This window comes from Pan troglodytes, chromosome X, assembly GCF_028858775.2.
Source record: "Pan troglodytes isolate AG18354 chromosome X, NHGRI_mPanTro3-v2.0_pri, whole genome shotgun sequence".
Classification (NCBI taxonomy): Eukaryota; Metazoa; Chordata; class Mammalia; order Primates; family Hominidae; genus Pan; species Pan troglodytes.
Window position 1 is genome coordinate 49,233,560 of NC_072421.2, and position 21,460 is coordinate 49,255,019.

At 51.0% G+C, this 21,460-nt stretch overlaps 1 protein-coding gene and 1 non-coding gene across 5 annotated transcripts in view; both read right to left on the reverse strand.

Moving 5' to 3' along the window:
• OTUD5 (OTU deubiquitinase 5) overlaps nucleotides 1–19,277 on the reverse strand; it is a 35,755-nt gene extending 16,478 nt beyond the window's left edge. For all 4 annotated transcript variants that reach the window (XM_054676830.1, XM_054676829.1, XM_054676828.1 and 1 more), the window contains exons 1-2: nucleotides 18,684–19,277; nucleotides 5,897–5,990 (exon numbers count right to left, since the gene is read on the reverse strand). In XM_054676830.1, coding sequence (XP_054532805.1) covers nucleotides 5,897–5,990; nucleotides 18,684–19,277 — 688 coding nt within the window. The remainder of the gene's footprint in view (nucleotides 1–5,896; nucleotides 5,991–18,683) is intronic.
• A 1,595-nt stretch (nucleotides 19,278–20,872) lies between these two features.
• LOC112207163 (U6 spliceosomal RNA) lies at nucleotides 20,873–20,976 on the reverse strand. The gene has a single exon (XR_008542139.1). It is a non-coding gene; the product is annotated as a U6 spliceosomal RNA (small nuclear RNA).
• Nucleotides 20,977–21,460: the final 484 nt, after the last annotated feature.

A 21,460-nucleotide genomic window follows, 5' to 3' on the forward strand; every position in this document is an offset into this window, starting at 1 on the left:
ACTACCCCAACAAGGGAGAATAGAAGGATTTCTCCAATAATATAAGGCAGGAAAAGCATCTAAGCACAGAGCTAAACACATAGGAAGTACTCAACAAGAATTCATTTTTGGCCAGGTGTGGTGGCTCATGCCTGCAATCCCAGCAATTTGGGAGGCCGACGCAGGTGGATCACCTGAGGTCAGGAGTTCAAGACCAGCCGAGCCAACATGGTGAAACCCTATCTCTACTAAAAATACAAAAAATTAGCCAGGCGGGGTGGTGGATGCCTGTAATCCCAGCTATTTGGGAGGCTGAGGCAGAAAAATCGCTTGAACCCGGGAGGTGGAGGTTGCAATGAGCTACAGCCTAGGCAACAAGAGCGAAACTCTGTCTCAAAAAAAAAAAAAAAAAAAAAGAATTCGTTTTTCTGACTTTCCTAGCTCCACCTCTGTCCTCCAGAAAGCCCTCCTCTTCCCAGAAGGCTGGCACACAGGGCTGGGGGCCAGGCTTGACTTCCCTGTGGAGGGGTCTGAGGTTGGGGGGATGACCTGCAGAGGTAGGGGAATTCAGAGAACTTGTTTTGATAGAAACTGAAACTCCTCCTCTTGCTGACGCTGCACTTGTGGGCAATCTGCACCTGTTCTCCCCTCCCAGAGGCCAGCTGGAAGGGGGTCCCCCACCATTCTACCTCTGTTACCATCTCCAACAGGGCTCAGAAATCCTCAGTACAATACTACAATTGGTCCCACACCAAAGACTTTTCACACTCCAACTCATTCTATCCTTACCAAAACACTCTTACTTTACCCAGGAGACACAGAAATGTGGCAAAGCTTGCCTGGGATCACAGATTTAGGGGGAGTGAAGGTGAGGCCAGGCTCTCAAAGGGTAACTGCTGGCCCCAGCTGATATTACCACTTTCATCCCAATCTAGCCACCATCTTAGTCACCTTACTCCCTGGGGCAGGACCTGATCTTGTGTGCCTCAGTTTCCACACCAGCACAAGCAGGAATCAGCTAGAACCCAGGAAAGGCAAGGGAGAGGGCAGAGATTATAGATATCAGGGGCTGCATCTCTCCCTAGGGCCACAGAGGCCAATATGAACCTTACCCTCCCCATACACACCCCACTTCTTTCCTTTTTCTGGACACACAGAGACACCAGTATAGAAATGCACATGTGTATACACATACAGCAGAGACTGCCAAAGATGCTCCCTGAGGCCAAATGCTCACCCAACAAATCCCACAACAGAGAACTATCACATTCAATGAGTAGATGCCCTTGCCACTTCAGGAAAGACTGAAGATGTGAGGCTCTATAAACTGAGGGACCCCCTACCCCACCAACCTCCTTCCTGGCCTCTGGCAGGGTAGGTGGAGGGCAGGGGAAATAACCAAGAGCTCTAACAGACTAGCCTCAACCTCTCTCCTCTGTTGCCCGGGGGAAGTCCTTATGTAACTAATGTAATGTAACCAATAATGTACCCAGATTTATGTTAAGAAGCAAGACATGAGAGCCTGGATTATCTTCCTATAGGGTCCTACCATTTGCTTTAGAGACATCTGAGAACTGCCTACTCCCCAGGTAGCTGCCTGCCTCCCAGAAGAGCCACACCAAGTTCCGCTAAGGGCAAAAAAGGAAGCTAGGTGTCTACAGGGAACCTAAAAACAAACCACACTAACGTGTGTACACACAGCTGCAGAGGGAGACAGGGACCTGGTCTGCTCCCCACTACCTTCCTGGTCCAGTGGGAACCCTGGCCCCACTGAGAACCAATCTCCTGAGGAGATGAGCCAGGACAAAGGTCTCACTTGCCTGTCAAGCAGCTGTGGTGTGACCTGGTCTGTAGCCCCAACTACCCCAACTAGCATACCCTCAGTGGGAGAGACAGAACTCATCCCACTGGATAGTCTGGTTCCTGAGATGTGTGCTCCTCTGCTCAAGGATTCCCACTGCAAGGATGAGAAACCTGAAGGATACACGGGAGAGGCTGAAGGAAGCTGGTGTACAGGAAATGGCCCGTGGGAATCTTCTTTCTGTGGCCTGGTTCAACCTCAAATACCAATGTTCTGACACTGGTTGTATAACCTAGATAGGGTAGGGTCTTGGCTTTCTCTTGAGGCCTCAGTTTCCCCATTTATAAAACAATCAAAATTGATCTCAGATCCATCCCTCCTAGTGCTGATGGTTCATGTTCCAAGACCAAAAGGCCCAGAAGAGTGGGCCTAGCTAATGTTTCTGGGCCTCATCGTGGTAACATGCACAGCCCTTGCCACTCCCCCATGGCCCATGTAGAAACAACCATGTGGCCTTCACTCTGCCCACAGAAGCTAGCACCAGGACCCTGGTCAGGGTTAGAGGTTTCTGCTGAGTCAAAGCCACATGGAGGGAGGGAGCAAGGGAGAGATGCAGAGTCATGTTTCCAGGAGGAGGTTATCTGAGCATAACAGGGACAGGGTGGGCCACAGGATACCTCTGAGGCTCAGGTTCCCACCTCCACTCCACCCAAGCCTTCAATGATGCTCATGAATCCCCAATAAGAGGAGGTAGGAGAGAACTGAGCGCAAGCAATGGATATTGCTTAACTCAGGGGAACCAATGGCAGGCAGGCAGCTACCTGGGGAGTAGGCAATTCTCAGAAGTCTCTAAAGCAAATGGTAGGACCCTATAGGAAGATAATCCAGGGGAACAGAAGGCAGAAAGCCACCTGCCTCAAGACTCCCAACAACAGAGGGCCACGTGCTCCTACTTGGAGGAGGTAAGGTCCAGAGAAGTCAAGGAACACAGCCAAGGTCATCCAGCCAGTTGACAACCAAGCTAAGAAGCTAAGGATCCTAGGATCATAAAAAGAATGTGTCCTGGCCGGATGCGGTGGCTCATGCCTATAATCCCAACATTTTGGGAGGCCAAAGCGGGTGGATCACAAAGTCAGGAGTTTGAGACCAGCCTGACCAACATGGTGAAACCCCATCTCTGCTAAAAACACAAAAATTAACCAGGTGTGGTGGTGCACGCCTGTAATCCTAGCTACTCAGGAGGCTGAGGCAGAAGAATCACTTGAACCCGGGAGGCAGAGGTTGCAGTGAGCCGAGATCACGCCACTGCACACTCCAGCCTGGGCGACAGAGGGAGACTCCATCTCAAAAAAAAAAAAAAAAAAAAGAATGTGTGTCCTTTGGACACCTCTGGGTTCCCAGGCCAGCTCTGGCTAATGGCCCTGAGCATGTCATTTCCCTTTCTATGCTTCAATCTTTTCACCTGTCTCATGGGATAATGATCCAAGTTTTGCAGTGAGCCTGAAGCACCCAGCTGAATGCCTAGCACACAGCAGGACAGCAGGGGTCAAGGAAACAGTGCCCTCTATGTTTGCAGCCCCCGCCCAACTCCAACTCTCTGCTCCACGTTCCTTCCACTATTCAACACATGGCAGGAAGTCAGCCTGTAGGGCTTCACACTACAGTCTAAGCTGACTGCCATCTGTCCCCATCCAGGCGAGGCTGGAAACAGGGGGGCAGCAAAAAGCCCAGGGACAAAGTCCCCTTCCCAGGCACATGTATTATGCACTCTGCACCAAGGAAACCTCCAGATAAGGTCTAGAGACCAAGGGCCATGTACTTCGGGGGAGAGGCCACAGGACTTCTGAGGTTTTACAGAGAAAAGCCAAAGGCAGCCCAGTCAGGGTAAATGTGTAGCCATAGTGCCGATAAGGAAAGGCCTTCAACCTGCCCTGGTCAGCTCTTCCTGTAAGTAGAGGCCCCTTACTGAAGGCCCCAGTGGGAGGAAGGGTCGGGAGTATTTGGGGAGAACAGCTAGATACATATAGACACACACACACACACAAATACTGCTCTTGATACGAGTTACTACAACAAGCCAGGTCCTCACTAGCTAGCCCCAAGGGTCGGGGGTATTTGGGGAGAACAGCTAGCTAGATACACACACACATACACACACACACACACACACACACGGAGAACAGCTAGCTAGATACACACACACACACACACACACACACACACACACACGGCTCTTGATATGAGTTACTACACAAGCCAGGTCCTCACTAGCCAGTCCCAAGGCTTACCCTCAATGACTGCCCAAGACTCAGATGCCCACTGCATTCTCTAATCCTAACTCCACCAGAAGCCCTGCTTACCCCACATCTAGCCTGAGGTCTCAACACAGGGCCTAGCACCTAACAGGCCCCCACCTATTCTTTCTTTGCCTTTCTTTTGTCCAAGATGCCCCGAAACCCAGCTCTTCCTCTGGGAAACATCCCAGGGAAAACACAAACTTGAGCCAGAGGAGTAGGAGGGATAAGTTTTTTCCCAGTCCAATAGAGCCCATTGCCTGAGCCTCTTCTGCTTGGCAGAATAGAGAGGAGACCATTCACTCCACCCTTTCAACAAACACATGTGACTCTGAGGCACCAGTGAAAATGGCATCTGGGTTTTACAAATGCTACTGTTCCATGAGGGTCTACTATATGTGTCAGGCACTAAAGGGATTTACCAAAGCAACTTCATTAAATCGTTACAGCATTAGGGTCTTTTAGCCCCATTTTACAGATGAGGAAACAGCCTCAGGAAAGAAGAGCTGCTTGCCTAAGGTCATACCAAGAATCAGTTGTGAAGCCAGGGATGGAGCCTAAAACACCCCAGCCCACCAGTAGACATGGGGGGTACCCACAGACGGAGAGAATAGCAGACCAAGAAGGAACTCAAAGAGGCATTGAGAATCAACACCATTTCACAGACGGGAAGACCAAGGCCGCCAAGTGTCACAGCAGTTATGAGTCAGGGCCAGAACTAGAAGGTAGGTCTTCTGACTCCCAGCTCAAAGCTCCTATCAGAGGGCACTTTTCCTTGGTAGATATCAGAGAACCACAGCGAGGATCAGGTCACATTCCCAGCTTCCCCTTCACCCTAGCACAGGACCTCACAACTACTTGTTGGGTCACAGATTCAGAGCCAAAATGGCCTCAAAGATCTAACTCAGACTGGATAACAGATGGTATTAAGGCATTATTAATTCTGTTAGGTGCAGTAATGGCATTTTGATTATGTTAAAAAGAAGAGAGTAAGTCTGTATCTGTCAGAGAAACATACAGAAATATTTATGAATGAAATGATCCAATGTCGGGGTTTTGCTTTAAAAATACTCTTCTTTCAGGGGAGTGAGAAAGAGTGGGCGGGATAGTGATGAAACAAGGCTGGCCACGTATTGACTATTTTGAAGCTGGATGATGGGTACATGAGGGTTCATCATTCTCTCTACTTTTATATAAGTTGAAAAAAAATTCTATGATATAAGAAATTTGTAAAGATCTAGTCTGATAGCCCCCATACACACAGATTGAGGAACAGAGACCCGCAACACACCAGAGATGGGATCTGGGTATAAACCTAGGGGTCATACAGCCCAGGGTGGCAGCAGTGTGCTATGGTTAAGAGCATGGGCCTCAGACTAATCTAACCCAGACACTGAATCCCAACTCTACCACTTATTATTTTACTCCAGAACTCTACCACTTATTATTTCACTCCAGACAAGTCACCCACCATCTCTGAGCCACTTTTCTCATCTGACAAATGGAAGCAACAATAGTCCCTACACTCACCTAGCTTAGAGGGGAATCAAAGAGGTTTCCTGTAGCACCTGACAGACAATGTGTCCCAAAGGATATTATTTTCTTTATCATTCTTCTTGCTGTTATTATGCATATTAATCTTGCACCACTACAATGTCTCAAGACCCACGGCTAGAGGTCAGATACCAACTTGAGGCTGGAGCCTAGAGTCCCTAAAAGATTAGCTAGCTCTGCCTCAACCCTGTCTCAGGGGCTATTCCTGATAACTGGGACACAGCTTAGGGGCAGCCCTAGGCCCTTAAGGACTAAGGCAGAGACTCACCTACAGCCCGGAAGAGACAGGCGCCATCCTCCTTCATCTGCTTGATGATGAAGCCCTTCTTGTCTCGTAGGGCCTTTTCAAACCAATGCTCCTGCTGGAGGGAAGAGGTGGGGGTCAGCAACAGGGAAAACCTGTACTCCCTCCCCAGGGCCCCAACCTCAAGCTCCCGAGAGGCCTAGATCATTGACAGAGAGGACGCTGGCCAAGGTAAAGTTCTCAGCCCTGTTTGACCACTCCATGCATGTGAAGTAGGAGACTCTTTTAGGGAATTAATTAGTTGCTGAGTGAAACTAAGACTTGCTTCCAAAAGGGTCCTAGGTGCCCTGAGAACAGTGGCCCCATATGCCTTATGGCTTCTGTTGACCTTGCAGGGCCTGGCCCAGGGAGCCACACTGCCCCAGGCAGCCAGAGACTCAGACCCAGCAAGTGCCTGGGTGGAGAATGTGGCTCTACCTCAAGGAGTTTCATGTAGGAAAGGTGGTGAAGAGGCGGTAACTAGCAAGAGCCTAGATCCTGAACCTGACAAAGGGCTAGAGGATTCCAAGATATGCTGTAGGCCGGGCGTGGTGGCTCACACCTGTAATCCCAGCACTTTGGGAGGCCAAGGTGGGTGGATCACCTGAGGTCGGGAGTTCGAGACCAGCCTGACCAACATGGAGAAACCCTGTCTCTAATAAAAATACAAAAGTAGTCAGGCGTGGTGGTGCATGCCTGTAATCCCAGCTACATGGGAGGCTTAGGCAGGAGAATCGTTCGAACCCAGGAGGTAAGAGGTTGCGGTGAGCTAAGATCACCCCATTGCGTTCCAGCCTGGGCAACAAGAGCGAAACTCTGTCTCAAAAAAAAAAAAAGAGAGATATTCTAGAAGGCAAAAGTGTGCAAACAATGTTCTCATCTGTGACTGAACACATTTAACAGATATCTACACATATATACATATGTATGTATACAAACACACGTACACAAAATTGGGAAGGCTAGACAGCAAAATATCCCTAAGTCCTGGTGTTATCAGCGATTTTATTGCACTTTCCCTTTTATAAAGTTACACTAAACCCAAAAAGCTTTGAAAATCAAAAGTCTTTTTTTTTTTTTTTTTTGAGATGCAGTCTCACTCTTTTGCCCAGGCAGGAGTGCAGTGGCGCTATCTCGGCTCACTGCAAGCTCTGCCTCCCGGGTTCATGCCATTCTCCTGCCTCAGCCTCCCGACTAGCTGGGACTACAGGCGCCTGCCACCATGCCTGGCTAATTTTTTGTATTTTTAGTAGAGACGGGGTTTCACCATGTTAGCGAGGATGGTCTCGATCTCCTGACCTCGTGATCCACCCGCCTCGGCCTCCCAAAGTGCTGGGATTACAGACATGAGCCACTGTGCCCGGCCCAAAAGTCTTTATCTAATTCATTTGGCATCATAACCTGACCAGAACTGACAAGAATCTATTTATCCCACTTGGGGTAAATATTCAAATATTTCAATGCAGAAAACATTCAGGTGTTTGATTATGAGGTGCTGCCTCAGATCCTGCTGGAGGTGTTATGTAATACAAAGTATACACACCAGGTAAGTTTTATAAATTGTTTTTTTCCTAAATTCCAAAGCACACCTGGCACCACGAAGGTTCAACTTAAATGAACCTGTACAAATGCATATTTTTTTATTAAAAAAAAAAAATGACCATATAACCTCTTAAAACATAATTTTCATTTCAAAACAAAACCAACCAGAAGCAGCAGACCTTTCCTGGGCCCCTCACGCCCTCTGCTGGCTACCAGAAGCAGCCAGCCTGACCTAGCAACAAAGCTGCAAACTACAGGATTCCAAGCCTGCTCCTTGTGGACACAGGCCTGCCCAGGGATTTATAGGATCTGGGGTATTAGAGACCAGACATAGGGGCCCACCTATCCATAAGGCCATTTTTCCCCAGCTCAGGCAAGGGGTGGAACCCATCCCCTAAGAAAGCCAGAGGAGAAGCATCTCTGGCAAAGTTGTAAGCACAAGGTTTGGAACGCAAGAGCTCTGGGTTCCAACCCCAGCTTTGCCACACACTTGCTGTCTGTTATCACTCTCAGTTTCCTATAGAATGGGGGATATGTTGATCTACCGGACAGAGCTGTGAGGAGTTTCAGGACCTAAAGAAGCTTTGTAAATAACATACCATATACTAGGGGAAGTTGTCGCCAATCACAGAAGGGGAGGAGATCAGCACAGAGATTATGCACAACTGAGAGACCCTCAGAAAGTCCTAGGTGAGTAGCGGGACAGGAGGGGAGGAAGAGGTGACAAGGGAATACCCAGCCAGTCCCATCATCAGGGCCCACACCCCAGGAAAATGTGGCTGGATTTCTAGAGATGACAAAGACACCTGGAAGCCCTTAATGAGCTTCCATGCGCAGCACAAGGACTCCTGTTTGTGCACAACATTCCAGTGGTCCAGGTGTCCCTCCTTGCCCCCAAGCCTGTGGATTAACACACTCCAGCCAGTTATGCCCAAGTCCATCCTGGCCACACATGGTCAGCCATCTCCCAGAGTCATGGGCCTGCCCCAGCCAGGGGTCTCCAGCAGGGATGGTGCAACCACAACTATAGTCCCAAACCTGACACAAGAATAGGTTCTTAAAAAGAAGGGAACACAGCGACTTCCTGGCTTTGGAGAGAGGGGAAAAAGAGAGGAGAAAAGGAGATCAAACAGGAGAGGGGCTCCTACTTATCCATTCAAGAAAGACTTACCAGGCAGCTACTAAGTAAGATACTGGGCTGGGCAGTGAGGACAGTGAAATGAATCAGACTTAGTCTCCACTCTTGATAAGCTCACAAACTACTTAGCAGAGGGGTAGGGAAACAGGTAACCACCACAAGGTATGAACAAGGCTGTGAAAAATGTAAATGCCACGTGTTGTGAAACAGAAAGAGGCTGGGCGAAGTGGCTCTCGCCTGTAATCCCAGCACTTTGGGAGGCCGAGGCAGGTGGATCACTTGAGATCAAGAGTTCAAGACCAGCCTGGCCAACATGGTAAAACCTTGTTTCTACTAAAAAATACAAAAAAAATTAGCTGGGCATGGTGGTGCATGCCTGTAATCCCAGCTAAATCAGGAGGCTGAGGGAGAAGAATCGCTTGAACCTGGGAGGCAGAAGTTGCAGTGAGCCGGGATCATACCACTGTATTCTAGCCTAGGCGACAGAGTGAGACTCTGTCTCAAAAAAAAGAAGAAAAGAAAAGAAACACAGTCATTGGGCCAGGCACAGTGGTTCACACCTGTAATCCCAGAACTTTGGGAGGCTGAGGTGGGCGGATCACCTGAGGTCGGGAGTTTGAGACCAGCCTGACCAACATGGAGAAACCCCGTCTCTACTGAAAAATACAAAATTAGCCAGGTGTGGTGGTGCATGCCTGTAATCCCAGCTACTCGGGAGGCTGAGGCAGGAGAATCGCTTGAACCCGGGAGGCGGAGGTTGTGGTGAGCCGAGATCGCACCATTGCACTCCAGCCTGGGCAATAAGAGCAAAACTCTGTCTCAAGGAAAAAAAAAAGAAAAGAAAAAAAGAAACACAGTCATTAAGGCTAGCACCTGAGAGGAGGTGCCACCTGACCAAAGGATTAAAACACCAAGACCTCCAAAAATGCTTGTTAACTGGATGAGAAATGAAGTCACTTCTGCCACGAAGTACCAGGAATGCCTGGAGCCCAGCAATGAATTCAGTAGAGCTAAAGTTCTGGGTAGTACTAGGCAGGTAAGCAGGGAGGACCAGGAAGAAAGATGAACTCATATTAACTGAATACCTGCCCCATACCAGATGCAAAGGGTGACCTCGTTTAATTTTCCTGACCACAGCCCAGGTGGCAGGAAACATTACCCTCACTTTACAAAGGCAGAAAGGAGGCCAGACACGGTGGCTCACGCCTGTAATCCCAGCACTTTGGGAGGCCAAGGCGGAAGGATCACCTGAGGTTAGGAGTTTAAGACCAGCCTGGCCGACATGGCGAAGCCTTGTCTCTACTGAAAATACAAAAAATTAGCAGGGCGTGGTGGCGTGTGCCTGTAATCCCAGTTACTTGGGAGGCTGAGACAGGAGAATCGCTTGAACTCGGGAGGTGGAGGTTGCAGTGAGCCGAGATGGCACCATTGCACCCCAGCCAGCCTGGGCAACAGAGCAAGACTATGTCTCAAAAACAAAAACAAAAACAAAACAAAAAACAAAAAAACAAAGGCAGAAAGAGAAAGGAGCTGGAGTTTGGATACCAGCAAAGCCTAGTGTAGAGGCAACAGGGAAGACCCCCACGAGCCACAGCATGGAGGACATACCTTGCAGCCCATCCACAGAATATCCTGGTTTGTCTCTAAACATGAAAGAGACCTGAATAGGCCCCTCGCACTGCAGGGTTTGGGTCCTGGGGCAGTCAAACTGGCATCCAGGCTTGGATCTAGAGGCTGGACTGCTAGCCACCCACTGGCTTTGTCATCAGCAGCCTGAGGAGTTTGGGCTCTGGCCCTTCTCTTTCTCCTTTTGGGGAGAAAATGTTGCTCAGGAAGGGCTAGTAGGGGTGGGGGGTAGGGGATAGCTCAGCCATAGATAAGTTTAAGCTCCAACAATGCCCTGGCCTGAGGAGATTGTGAACCTTGCAAACTCATCGCTGAGCCTGTGGGAAAATCCCTCCATATCTTTGAGCCTCCACAAAAAGGCTGAGTAAAGCTCCCTAACACCAGAGGATTCTGTAACCTAGTGGTCTAAAGGCCCAAGTGAAGTTGGAGCAGGCTGTGGAACCCAACTGACTTAGGTTCCAATCTAGCTCCACCAATTATTAGCCATGTGATGATGAACTGCTCTGAGCCACAGTTTTCCAATCTGTGAATGGGGATACCAAGCCTCCCAATAATAGGGATGCTGGGCAGACTCAAATATTACAGGGCTTTGCCCAGTAAGAGACCACTTAATGAGTTCCCTTCCATTCCCCAGGAGGGAAAAAAGCCTCTCTAGTAGGCTGATTAATAGCCACGCAAAGATATCAAACCCTAACCCCCCTGGAACTTGTAAATGTTACCTTATAATGAAAAAGGTAGGGCCAGGCATCGTGGCTCATGCCTGCAATCCGAGCACTTTGGGAGGCTAAGGCAGGCAGATCGCTTTGAGCTCAAGAGTTCAAGACTAGCCTGGGCAACATGGTGAAATCTCATCTCTACAAAAAATACAGGCCAGGTACGGTGATTCACGCCTATAATCGCGGCACTCTGGGAGGCCGAGGCGGGTGGATCACCTGAGGTCAGGAGTTCGAGACCAGCCTGGCCAACATGGTGAAACCCTATCTCTACTAAAAATACAAAAATTAGCTGGTCATGGTAGCAGGCGCCTGTAATCCCAACTACTCAGGAGGCTGAGGCAGGAGAATCGCTGGAACCTGGGAGGCGAAGGTTGCAGTGAGCCGAGATCGCACCACTGCACTCCAGCCTGGGTGACACAGCGAGACTCCATCTCAAAAACAAATAAATAAACACCAAAAATTAACCGGGCATGGTGGCTCGCACCTGTGGTCCCAGCTACTCAGGAGGCTGAGGCTGGAGGATCACTTGAGTCCAGGAAGTGGAGGGTGCAGTGAGCCAAGATTACGCCACTGCACTCCAGCCTGGGTGACAGAGGCCAGCACTGTCTGAAAAGAAAAGAAAAGCCCGGGCACAGTGGCTCATGCCTGTAATCCCAGCACTTTGGGAGGCCAAGGCGGGTGGATCACCTGAGGTGAGGAGTTTGAAACCAGCCTGGCCAACATGGCAAAACCCCATCTCTACTAAAAATACAAAAATTAGCCAGGTGTGGTGGTGGGCGCCTGCAATCCCAGCTACTCAGGAGGGTGAGGCAGGAGAATAGCTTGAACCCAGGAGACGGAGGTTGCGGTGAGCCGAGACTGCGCCTGGGTGACAGAGCGAGATTCCACCTCAAAAAAAAAAAAAAAAAGAGAAGAGAAAAGAAAAAAAGTGTTTGCAGATGTAATTAACTTACATTATTAAATCTGGAGATGGGGGGTTATCTTGGAGTATCAGGTAGGACCTAAATGCAATCACAAGTGTCCTTATAAAAGAGAGACAGAGGGAAATTTGATACAGACAGAAAAGGAAACCACATATACAGAGAAGGCGATGGTGAAGATGGAGGCAGAGATTAGAATGATGCAGCCATAAACCAAGGAATGTTGGCAGCCACGAGAGGCTAGAGAAGGTCTAAATTCTCCCTGAGAGCTTCCAGAAGGAGTGTGGCCCTGCCAACACTTTGATTTGGATGCAGTGAAACTGATTGCGGACTTCTGGCCTCCAGAATTGTGACAGAATAAACTTCTCTTTTTTTTTTTTTTTTTTTTTTTTTTTTGAGATGGAGTCTCGCTCTGTCGCCCAGGCTGGAGTGCAGTGGCGCAATCTCAGCTTACTGCAACCCCCACCTCACTGCAACCTCCAATCCGTCTCCTGGGTTCAAGCAATTCTCTGCCTCAGCCTCCCAAGTAGCTGGGATTACAGGCACCCACCACCACACGCAGCTAATTTTTATATTTTTAGTAGAGATGGGGTTTCACTATCTTGGCCAGGCTGGTCTTGAACTCCTGACCTCGTGATCCACCCGCCTCGGCCTCCCAAAGTGCTGGGATTACAGGGGTGAGCCACCGCACCCGGCCAACTTCTGTTGTTTTAAACCACCCAGTCTGTGGTAACATTTGTCACAACAGCCACAGGAAACTAACACACCCCCCTTGGTAGCACTCCTTGGTGTCTGTTCCCTAGTGCCTCATAGGTGTGAGACAATATGGCATGGATCCCACTCTGCAAGGTCCACCTGCCTACCATCCTCCAGGGTGGGAGGTTAGAATTAAGGCAGCAGGGGCCTGGAATCTCCCTTCTCACCCTGGGAAACTACTGACCCTGCCTATGGATGGATGAGCTGCCACTGAAGTGGGGGTGGGGTGGGGGGGCAAAAGATGGCAGCAGCAGTGGCAGTTCATGGACAGATGTCTTCCCAGAGCCTATGGTCAAGAGGTGTTTAGCATTCTGTGACTCACAGCTCTGTCCCAGCAGCCCTGGTGCCAAGACCACCCCCTCCAGCAAAGCACCCAGGAACACTAGCCTGGCTCCATGGACAAAACACAGGGGGCCGGGCGCGGTGGCTCACGCCTGTAATCCCAGAACTTTGGGAGGCCGAGGTGGGCGGATCACGAAGTCAGGAGATCGAGATCATCCTGGCTAACACAGTGAATCCCTGTCTCTACTAAAAACACAAAAATATTAGCCAGACAAGGTGGCAGGCACCTGTAGTTCCAGCTACTCGGGAGGCTGAGGCAGGAGAATGGCGTGAACCTGGGAGGTGGAGGTTGCAGTGAGCCAAGATCGCGCCACTACACTCCAGCCTGGGGGACAGAGTGAGACTCCGTCTCAAAAAAAAAAAAAAAAAACCACACACAGGCAACCCATCCAACGAGGAACACAGACACACTACTCTCTAAGGACCAACACAAGCCCTCCAGGGCAGAAGGGGAGAAGAGCAAGGCCCCAACATTTGGCTAGGCCACTGAGGGCAGGGGGATTAAAAACCTCTAAGATTGGCAGGGTGCGGTGACTCACACCTGTAATCCCAGCACTTTGGGAGGCCAAGGCAGGCAGATCACCTGAGGTCAGGAGTTCAGGAGACCAGCTTTGCCAACATGGTGAAACCCCATCTCTACTAAATATACAAAAATTAGCCGGGTGTGGTGGCAGATGCCTGTAGTCCCAGCTACTTGGGAGGCTGAGGCAGGAGAATCACTTGAACCCGGAAGCCGGAGGTTGCAGCGACCCGAGATTGCGCCACTGCACTCCAGCCTGGGCAGCAGAGCAAGACTCCACCTTAAAAAAAAAAAAAACAAAAACAAAAACAAAAAACAAAAAAACCCAAGGTCCTGTTATTCAGTAATAGAAAGGAATGAAGCACTGATGTATGCTACAATATGGATAAGCCTTGAACATATTATGCTAAGTGAAAAAAGCCAAGTAACAAACAACTGCATATTCTATTATTCCATTTACATGAAACATCCAGAACAGACAAATCAATCAAGCCAGAAAGTAGATTAGTGGTTGCCAGAGGCTGGAAAGGGATGAGGAAATTGGGGGATCATAGCTAAAGAGTGCTGGATTTCTCTTTAAGGTGATGAAAATGTTCTAAAATGGACTGTAGTGATGTGATGGACGCACAAATCTGTGAATATACTAAAAGCCACTGAACTGTACACTTCAAATAGGTGAATAGTATGGTACATGAATTACATCTCATTAAAGTTGTTAAAAGAAACACACCCAAGGGCTCAGCACCAGCCAAGGACGCTGAACACTGCTTGAAATGTCCTAGCACAATCCCCAAAGGCCAAGGGGTCCTACTTAAAACTTTCATGAAGGGTGAGGGGAGTGGGAGCAGGGAGGAGACTATAACTTGCTTCGGAGCAATGAGTCCAACCTCCCTCCTCACCACTACCCATTTCATGGAGGGAGAAACCAAGAACCAGAAAAGAGAACTGCCTGAAGACCACAGAAAAGCTTACTGCAGAAACAGGACTCAAATCCACGTTGCCTGGGCAGAGACCCCTTCCTGCTTCCCCACCAGCTAGCTACCCAATTCCAGTTGGGGTAAGAAGAGCCCAAGAAATCAGCAGGTTCCTAGATGCCAAATGAAGGGCCTTTGCTATCAAAGATAGGTTACTAGGAGTGGACAAAGGCTCCTAGGAAGAACCAAGATGACGCTGGGACAAACTGCCCATTCTGGGCAAGAGGAAGAACCGGCCAAGGTCCAAGGTGAGCAAGGTCAGACACACCTGGGCACGGACAAACTTTTGCAAAATGGGCAGCTGAGGGGGGAAGTAGTTTGCCTAAAGCTATAAAGCAGGTAAGGAGGAGATGCTGAGGTCTGGAGGTGATGAGAGAATTGAGGGATGATGGCTCAAAGCTTGCCTTGCTCCAAAGCCCAAACTCCACACACAACTCTACCTCTCTACACCACTATCCAACAGGCCTCCTGACAGGAAATCCCATCGAGCTTGTTCATTACAACATGGCTGCCCACAAAAAATGGCTGTTCATCAACCCTGAGCCTCACACAAAACAGGCTGCTTGTCCTGCCCACCAAGCTTGGATGGCTGAGAGGGAACAGAGGAGCCAGGAAGAGAGGGGAGAAACCCAGTTCCTCCTCAAAAGACATCCACCATTCTTTGCCACCTCCAGGTCCAGAGAACTTTGGACTGAGTTCCCCAAAATCCCAAAGCTAAACAACACCTCACCAGCATTTTGCCTGGCCAGTGAGGAAACTGAGGCCCAGAGAGCATAGGTAGAACCTACCCTGGTTCATCCAGCAAAGCCTTGAAAGACCCAGAGTTGGAACCCAGGCACCAACTATGGTGCCACGCCCAGCTTTTTCCACCACCTCAGTTCACATGCCCCTTCTCAAAGAGCTCTGTGGGGTCTCCAAACTCAGGATGCTTACAGGCCAACCTTTTCATAGAGCAGACTCTCAGCAAGGCAGCCATGCCTGGGAACCCCTGACATCATCACCCACCCAGCACCTGGACCCCAGAGTGCCAAAAAGACTCCTAAAGGAAGTAGGGATACAAGAGAATCAGGACAAAGAGGAAGCCCAAGTAGTCAGAACCCCAGAATCGCCATCCAGACTCCTGCTCAACGATGCCTCTCTTCCCAAGGGAACCAACTGACCTCCAGGCTACAACCACCCCTAGTGACAGTTTAGGACCAAGACTGGGGTGGCAGGAGGAATCTTCCCTCTTCTCATCCCCAAAAGCTCTCAAGTTGGACCAGGTGAGGCAGGGAGAAGAGGATCACCTTCTTTGTCCTAAGAAGTGTGGGGACAGAAAGCCTCTCTTGTCATTGGGAAGGGCAGGTTTCATGAACCCACAGAACTTGATTTTCATATTCTTTTTTTTTTTATTAGTAAAGATGAGGTCTCGCTATGTTGCCAAGCAGGTCTTGAACTCCAGGGCTCAAGTGATCCTCCCGCCTCAGCCTCCCGAGTAGCTGGGACTACAGGCATGCGCCACTATGCCCGGCTTACTCCTATGTTCTTATGGGGACAAGTATAAGGGAGGGACTGCAAGGGGCATAAGGAGGTGTTTTTGAGTTACCATGGCAGCATAGGATGTTCTTTCTCTCTGTCCCTGGGACCAGGGATGTATCGCAAGGGAGAGGAGTAAGGAGGTGTTTTCGAATTATCATGGCTGCATAGGATGTTTTTCCTCTGTCCCTAGGACCAGTGATGTATGGCTCCCTGCTTCTAGAGGAGGAAAGAAACTACCCAACCAGAGAGAGAAGAAATAACTGGTCCTGACCCTTGAGTACAAATGGCTTATCGTGCCAGAATTAATGATGGGAGGAAGGGACCAAGAACAAGGAGCTCAAGACAAGGCTTGGGGCCCCTGTGAAGTACAGAAGGATTTACCTGAGCCAAGGGGAAAAGGAATGTGGGAGGAGAATTTCCCCAGAGTGGCGATGTCCCAAACCCCTTTCCTGTCCCTGGGAAGAAAAAAGCTTGTCAAAAGCAGTTCAAAACTTATTATATGACCTAGAGGTGAGAAGCAAGCATAGCTAGGTCAGGGAGAGACTCGGAATCGCTCTTGGTTTCAGAAGGGAGGCTCCAGACTCCATGTCCCCAGGACCTGACAATCTTCTCATAGAAAGTAGGAGGACCTTCTTGGCCCTGGCCACGAGGGAGCTCTGGATAAGGGGTTCATATTACCCTGAAGAGCATCCAGGTCCTTCTGTCCAATGGGAGAGGATGACCTCACGTTCCTCTCCCTGGACAGAAAGGATTGCCTGCTGTGGTAGGAGGAGAGCCTCATGCCCAAGTGGGAGCCAGGCCCCCAGTCCCTAAGGCAAACGGTATCTTGTCCCAGAGAGAAAGCTTGGGCCCAGACTCTTTTCCTCAGAATCCTACCCTATTCATGTCCCCAAAAGGAGCTGGGAGTCTAAGGCCCAAGTCCCCGAGGCAGGAAATCTTATGTCCCTAAATGACCCCTAAGACTAGGGTGTATGTAAGTTGTCTGAGGTGAGGTGACAGTACCCTCAGGGCAGGTTCAGAAATCAGGTCCTAAGGTGGGGAACAGGCCTTCGCACACCTGAGTTATGATTCAAACCCTTGGAGGTAGACTCAGGACCCTGTTCCACAGGGATCCTTTATCCATGCCCCAAGGGAAGAGTCTCAGGGCTCAGGTCTGGGGGGAGGAGTCCTCCTGTTTCTCAGGTGTACATCTTAAGTTTCTTGAGGAGGAAGCTCAGACCTTACCTCTAGACACACAAGTCACCAAGGTATGTATGAGTCTCCTGTCCCTGAAGGAAAACTCAAGTGTCCTTGGCAGAGTGGGTCTCAGGCCCTTAAAAGTAGGCAAAGATCTGTAGAGAGGCCCCAGACATCATCTCTGGGATCCCATGTTGCCCATGTGCCCTGAGTAGTCGTCTCAGGCTCAAGTTCCCAAGGCATAGGTCGTATGTCCCTGACAAAAAGCTTAGGCCCAAGGTGGGAGGGCCTCAAACCCCTGTTACAGAGAGGAAAATGGGATACTGTATCCCCAAGGTATGTTTCAGTCCCTTATAATTGGGGTAAAAGGGTCACATATGCTCGTGGGGTGGGGAGTCTCAGATCCCCAAAACCACTCAGACACCAGCCTTGAGAAGAAGGATCTCCTAAAGACTTCACCTTGTCTGAGACCTTTGCAGCAGGACACCAGGCCCCTGAAGAGGCCTCAGACTCGGTCTCTAAAAACCTCAGTCCATAAGCAGGTGGATCTTAGGCCCTAGGATCCAACGCTGTGAGTCTCATTTTCCTGAAGAAAGGTTCAGGCCCCTGGTGGGGGTGCTGAGGGCCCATCTCTTCTTACAAGAAGCTTAAGATCCTGAAGCGGTTCAGGCCCTTGTCTCCCAAGAGGTAGGTCTCAGGCCACTGATAGGAAATGCAGACCTTTGTCACTCAGAAAGGAGATAAGTCTCTTGTACTCAAGTAAAGCTGCTGGTCATTGGGTGTTGGTTTTGGTCCCTGTCCCCAAGGGCAAGGGAATCATATCTCCCTGTGAAAAGTCTTACATCCCTGGAAAAAGCTTAGAAGATCCCTATCCTTAAAGGGGGCGTGTGTGTGTGTGTGTCAGGACCTTGATTCTAGAAGCAGGACTCTCAGGCCCCTGAAGACAGACTTAGGACCCTTGAGGTCTCAGGTCTGGCTATTCAGTGGTCCTGTGCAGTGTTACCCAGCGAAGCGGGAGAGGATTGTCCTATATGCAGAGTGTCTCAGACTCTTGAAAGGGCTTAGGCTCCTTGGGGATGTTCAGCCCCGATCTCCGAGGTCTCCACCTTATTTGACTTTCCTGGAGGGGAATCTCAAACTTCTATCCCAGAGGAAAAGAGCTCTTAAGCCACTGAACACATACCTAAGTCTCTTGGGAGACCTGAGACTCCTACTCAAGAGGGGCGCGATCCTACCTGTGTCTCTTGGAGAATTCCCACCTATTGGCCCTATATGATGAGGTCCCAGGGACTGGAATGACGACTATAGACCTTAAAAGAGACCTCGGATCTTTAAGTCTGACACCTTACCGTAGGCCTCTAGCCCCAAATCCCTGGAGGGGAGGAAAGAAGGTGTCTCACACCCCTACCGCCAGAGAAGACTGTCAGGCCCAGTGAAAACGCCTAGATCCCTTGGGGCGATCTCAAACAGCCTTCCTTGAGTCCCTTCACAGTCTGGGGGTCCCATCTGCCGTGGCCGCTCACCCCTCACCCCACAGCTCTTACCTGCTCGACAGTGGCAGGGTCCATAGCCTCGATGCGTGCTGCAGCCGCCTCATACTCGTCCTCACTGTTGTAGCCTGCGCCGACCTCCTCACGCTCGGGACTGCCCCCGCCAACCGCGCCAACCCCGGGAGCTTGACGTCGCCGCTTGCTGTGCCCAGGCCCGGAGCAGCAGCCGCCCACGCCTACGGCACCACCCACACCCACCACCACGCCCGCGGCACCCACACCCGCCGCCGCTGCTCCCAGCGCGTCGCCGGGACCGCCGCCGGGACCACCTGGGCCCCCGCAAGGAGGTGGAGAAGCCTGTTGTGGCCGGGGACCCGCCACTGCACCAGGCGGCACGGCCAGCGCCCAGCGATGAAGAGCGCCCGGCGGTCCTGGTAGCGGGCCTTGAGGCGGTGGCGAAGCTCGCGGACGGGCCCCCACGACGCCGGAGTCACGGTCGCGATCGCCGCCGCCCACGCCCGTGCCGCCGCCGCCCACGCCCACACCCCCGCCGCGCCGCGGCGCCGGGGGCAGCGGCCCGGGCGGCGGCGGCTCGTTGGCGGGGTCGGCGTCGGGAGGCGGCGGCTTCTTTTTGGGGAGTATAGTCATGGCTGCACTGCCGAGTACCCCCCAACAAACCCGGCGCGGGGCACGCCGGGAGAGAACCCGGATGAGGGGGCTAGTGTAGTGCGCGAGGCACGACGGGAACGGCGAGACCCGGATAAAGGGATCGCGGCACCGGTTCGAGAACCCTCGGCGGCGGCGGCGGCGGCGGCGGCGGCGGCGGCGCGCGGGTCACGCCGAGAGGAGAACCCGGATGTAAAGTCCAAGATGAAGGCAGTGCGGCGAGTTTGTCTTAGCCTTCTCTCCAAGTCCAGCAAGTTTATTGCTACGCTTGTTCCGGCCTTCTGCTTCAAAGGAAACAGAACCAAAACAAGCACCTCTTCGCTCCGCCCCCTCGCAGGTTCTTGCACTACCGGGTGGGGCCCCGGGGCGCTGCGCACGCGCGCCAGGGCACAGCCCCGCCCCTTACTCGGAAGTACGTGGGCAAAATCGCCGCCGCCGCCGCCACAACAATTGCAACACCAACCAATTGAGCAGCTGCGTGGGTCCTCGACGACGCCCACGGGCCAATCACAGGCGAGTGCTCGCCCTCCGGTGCCCTCCGTCTTAAATTTCAGTCAAAGTCGACACCCTGGTTCCCAGCCTTTCTCCCCGTCAGTTCCGTCTTGCTCTTCACTTTTCTCCCCGAAGCTCTGACCTGCAGGCGTCGGTACTGCGGACGGACAGCGTGGCCTGTCCCACGTACGACAGGAAAAACACCTCCCCTCCAGGCTTCCAACTTGAACGCTGTCAGCCGGAATGACTGGAAAACATCAACACTCCCGGAGCATAGCATTCCCCTGTAGCGTCACTTCCGGTCCCACCCACCTACAAATATCCTTCCGGGGGAGGCGGACACCGCTTCGCCCCGGCAACAGCCTGAGTTCTGCGGTGATTGGTTAAGAGACGCCGTCACTCGCGGCATACCGACCAACCTTGGGACAGACAGGCGCCGTGGGGACAGTGGTTGTTTGGGAAACAGACACGCCTTCTCTGGCACCACAGCACTCTCGGCCTCGCGTTGACCTCCCCGCCCCTATGGCTAGTGCGCAGGCGCGGCCCAGCCTTTTTTTTTTTTTTTTTTTTTTTTCCTAATTGAGACAGGGGTCTCACTCTGTCGCCCAGGTTGGAATGCAGTGGCGCGATCATAGCTCACTGCAAACTCCAACTCCCAGGTTCAAGCGATCCTCCCGCCTCAGCCTCCCGAATAGCTGGGACCACAGGCGCGCACCACTACGACCGGCTAATTTTTTTTTCACTTTTTTGTAGGGACAAAGTCTCACTATGTTGCCCAGGCTGATCTCCAGCTCCCGGGCTCAAGCGATCCTCCCGCCCCGGCTTCCCAGAGTGCTGGGATTACAGGCGTTAGTCACCGCGCCTGGCCAAGCCCAGCCTTTTTCTAAAACTGAGTTTGCTTGGGTCGATCGAGGTTTATGAAAGCTCTGTCACCAGTCAGCGTCTCAAAATGGGGTTGGCAGAATCCCTGCTATTGAGTAGCTGGAGAGCTACACGCTAATCCTAGCTCTGCCCTTCCTGTCTGAGTGATCTTTGTCAGTCATTTAAAACCCACCCCGTCCTCAATTTTTGTTGTTGTTGTTTACTTTTTTATAGAACGCTTCACATATTTGCGTGTCATCCTTTCGCATAGTGCCATGCTAATCTCTGTATCGTTCTAATTTTAGTATATGTGGTGCGAAGTGAGCACCCATCCTTAATTTCTATTCTATAAATTGACAATAATTCTAATCCGAGGATCAGAGATTAATGCTTGTGAAGGGCCTGGTGCTGTGCCCAGCACATAGGAAGTGTTCAATAAAGTAGTCTGCATGGTGGTGCAGTGGAAGGATCCCAGGCTTTGGAGCCAGAAAGACCTCAGTTCCAGGCACAGATGGACCATTACCAACTGTATGACCTTGAGCAAGTCATTGTGTCGCTTTTGAGATTACCCATGTGTAAAACAGGAATGATAATACCTGCCCAGACTACCTCAGGGAATGGTTATGGGGTTCAGATGAGCTGATGAACCAAGAAGGTATTTGGAGTTCACTTCCAGTCTTAGGAGACAAACCATACAACAGGTTGACTGAAAGAGACCATGGGAAAGCTGTTTTGAGTATAGCCTTGCCTCCCTTGAGATACTAACCCTAGTTGAAATTCTTCCCTGAAAGGTGTAAGTAATAAATGGGCTC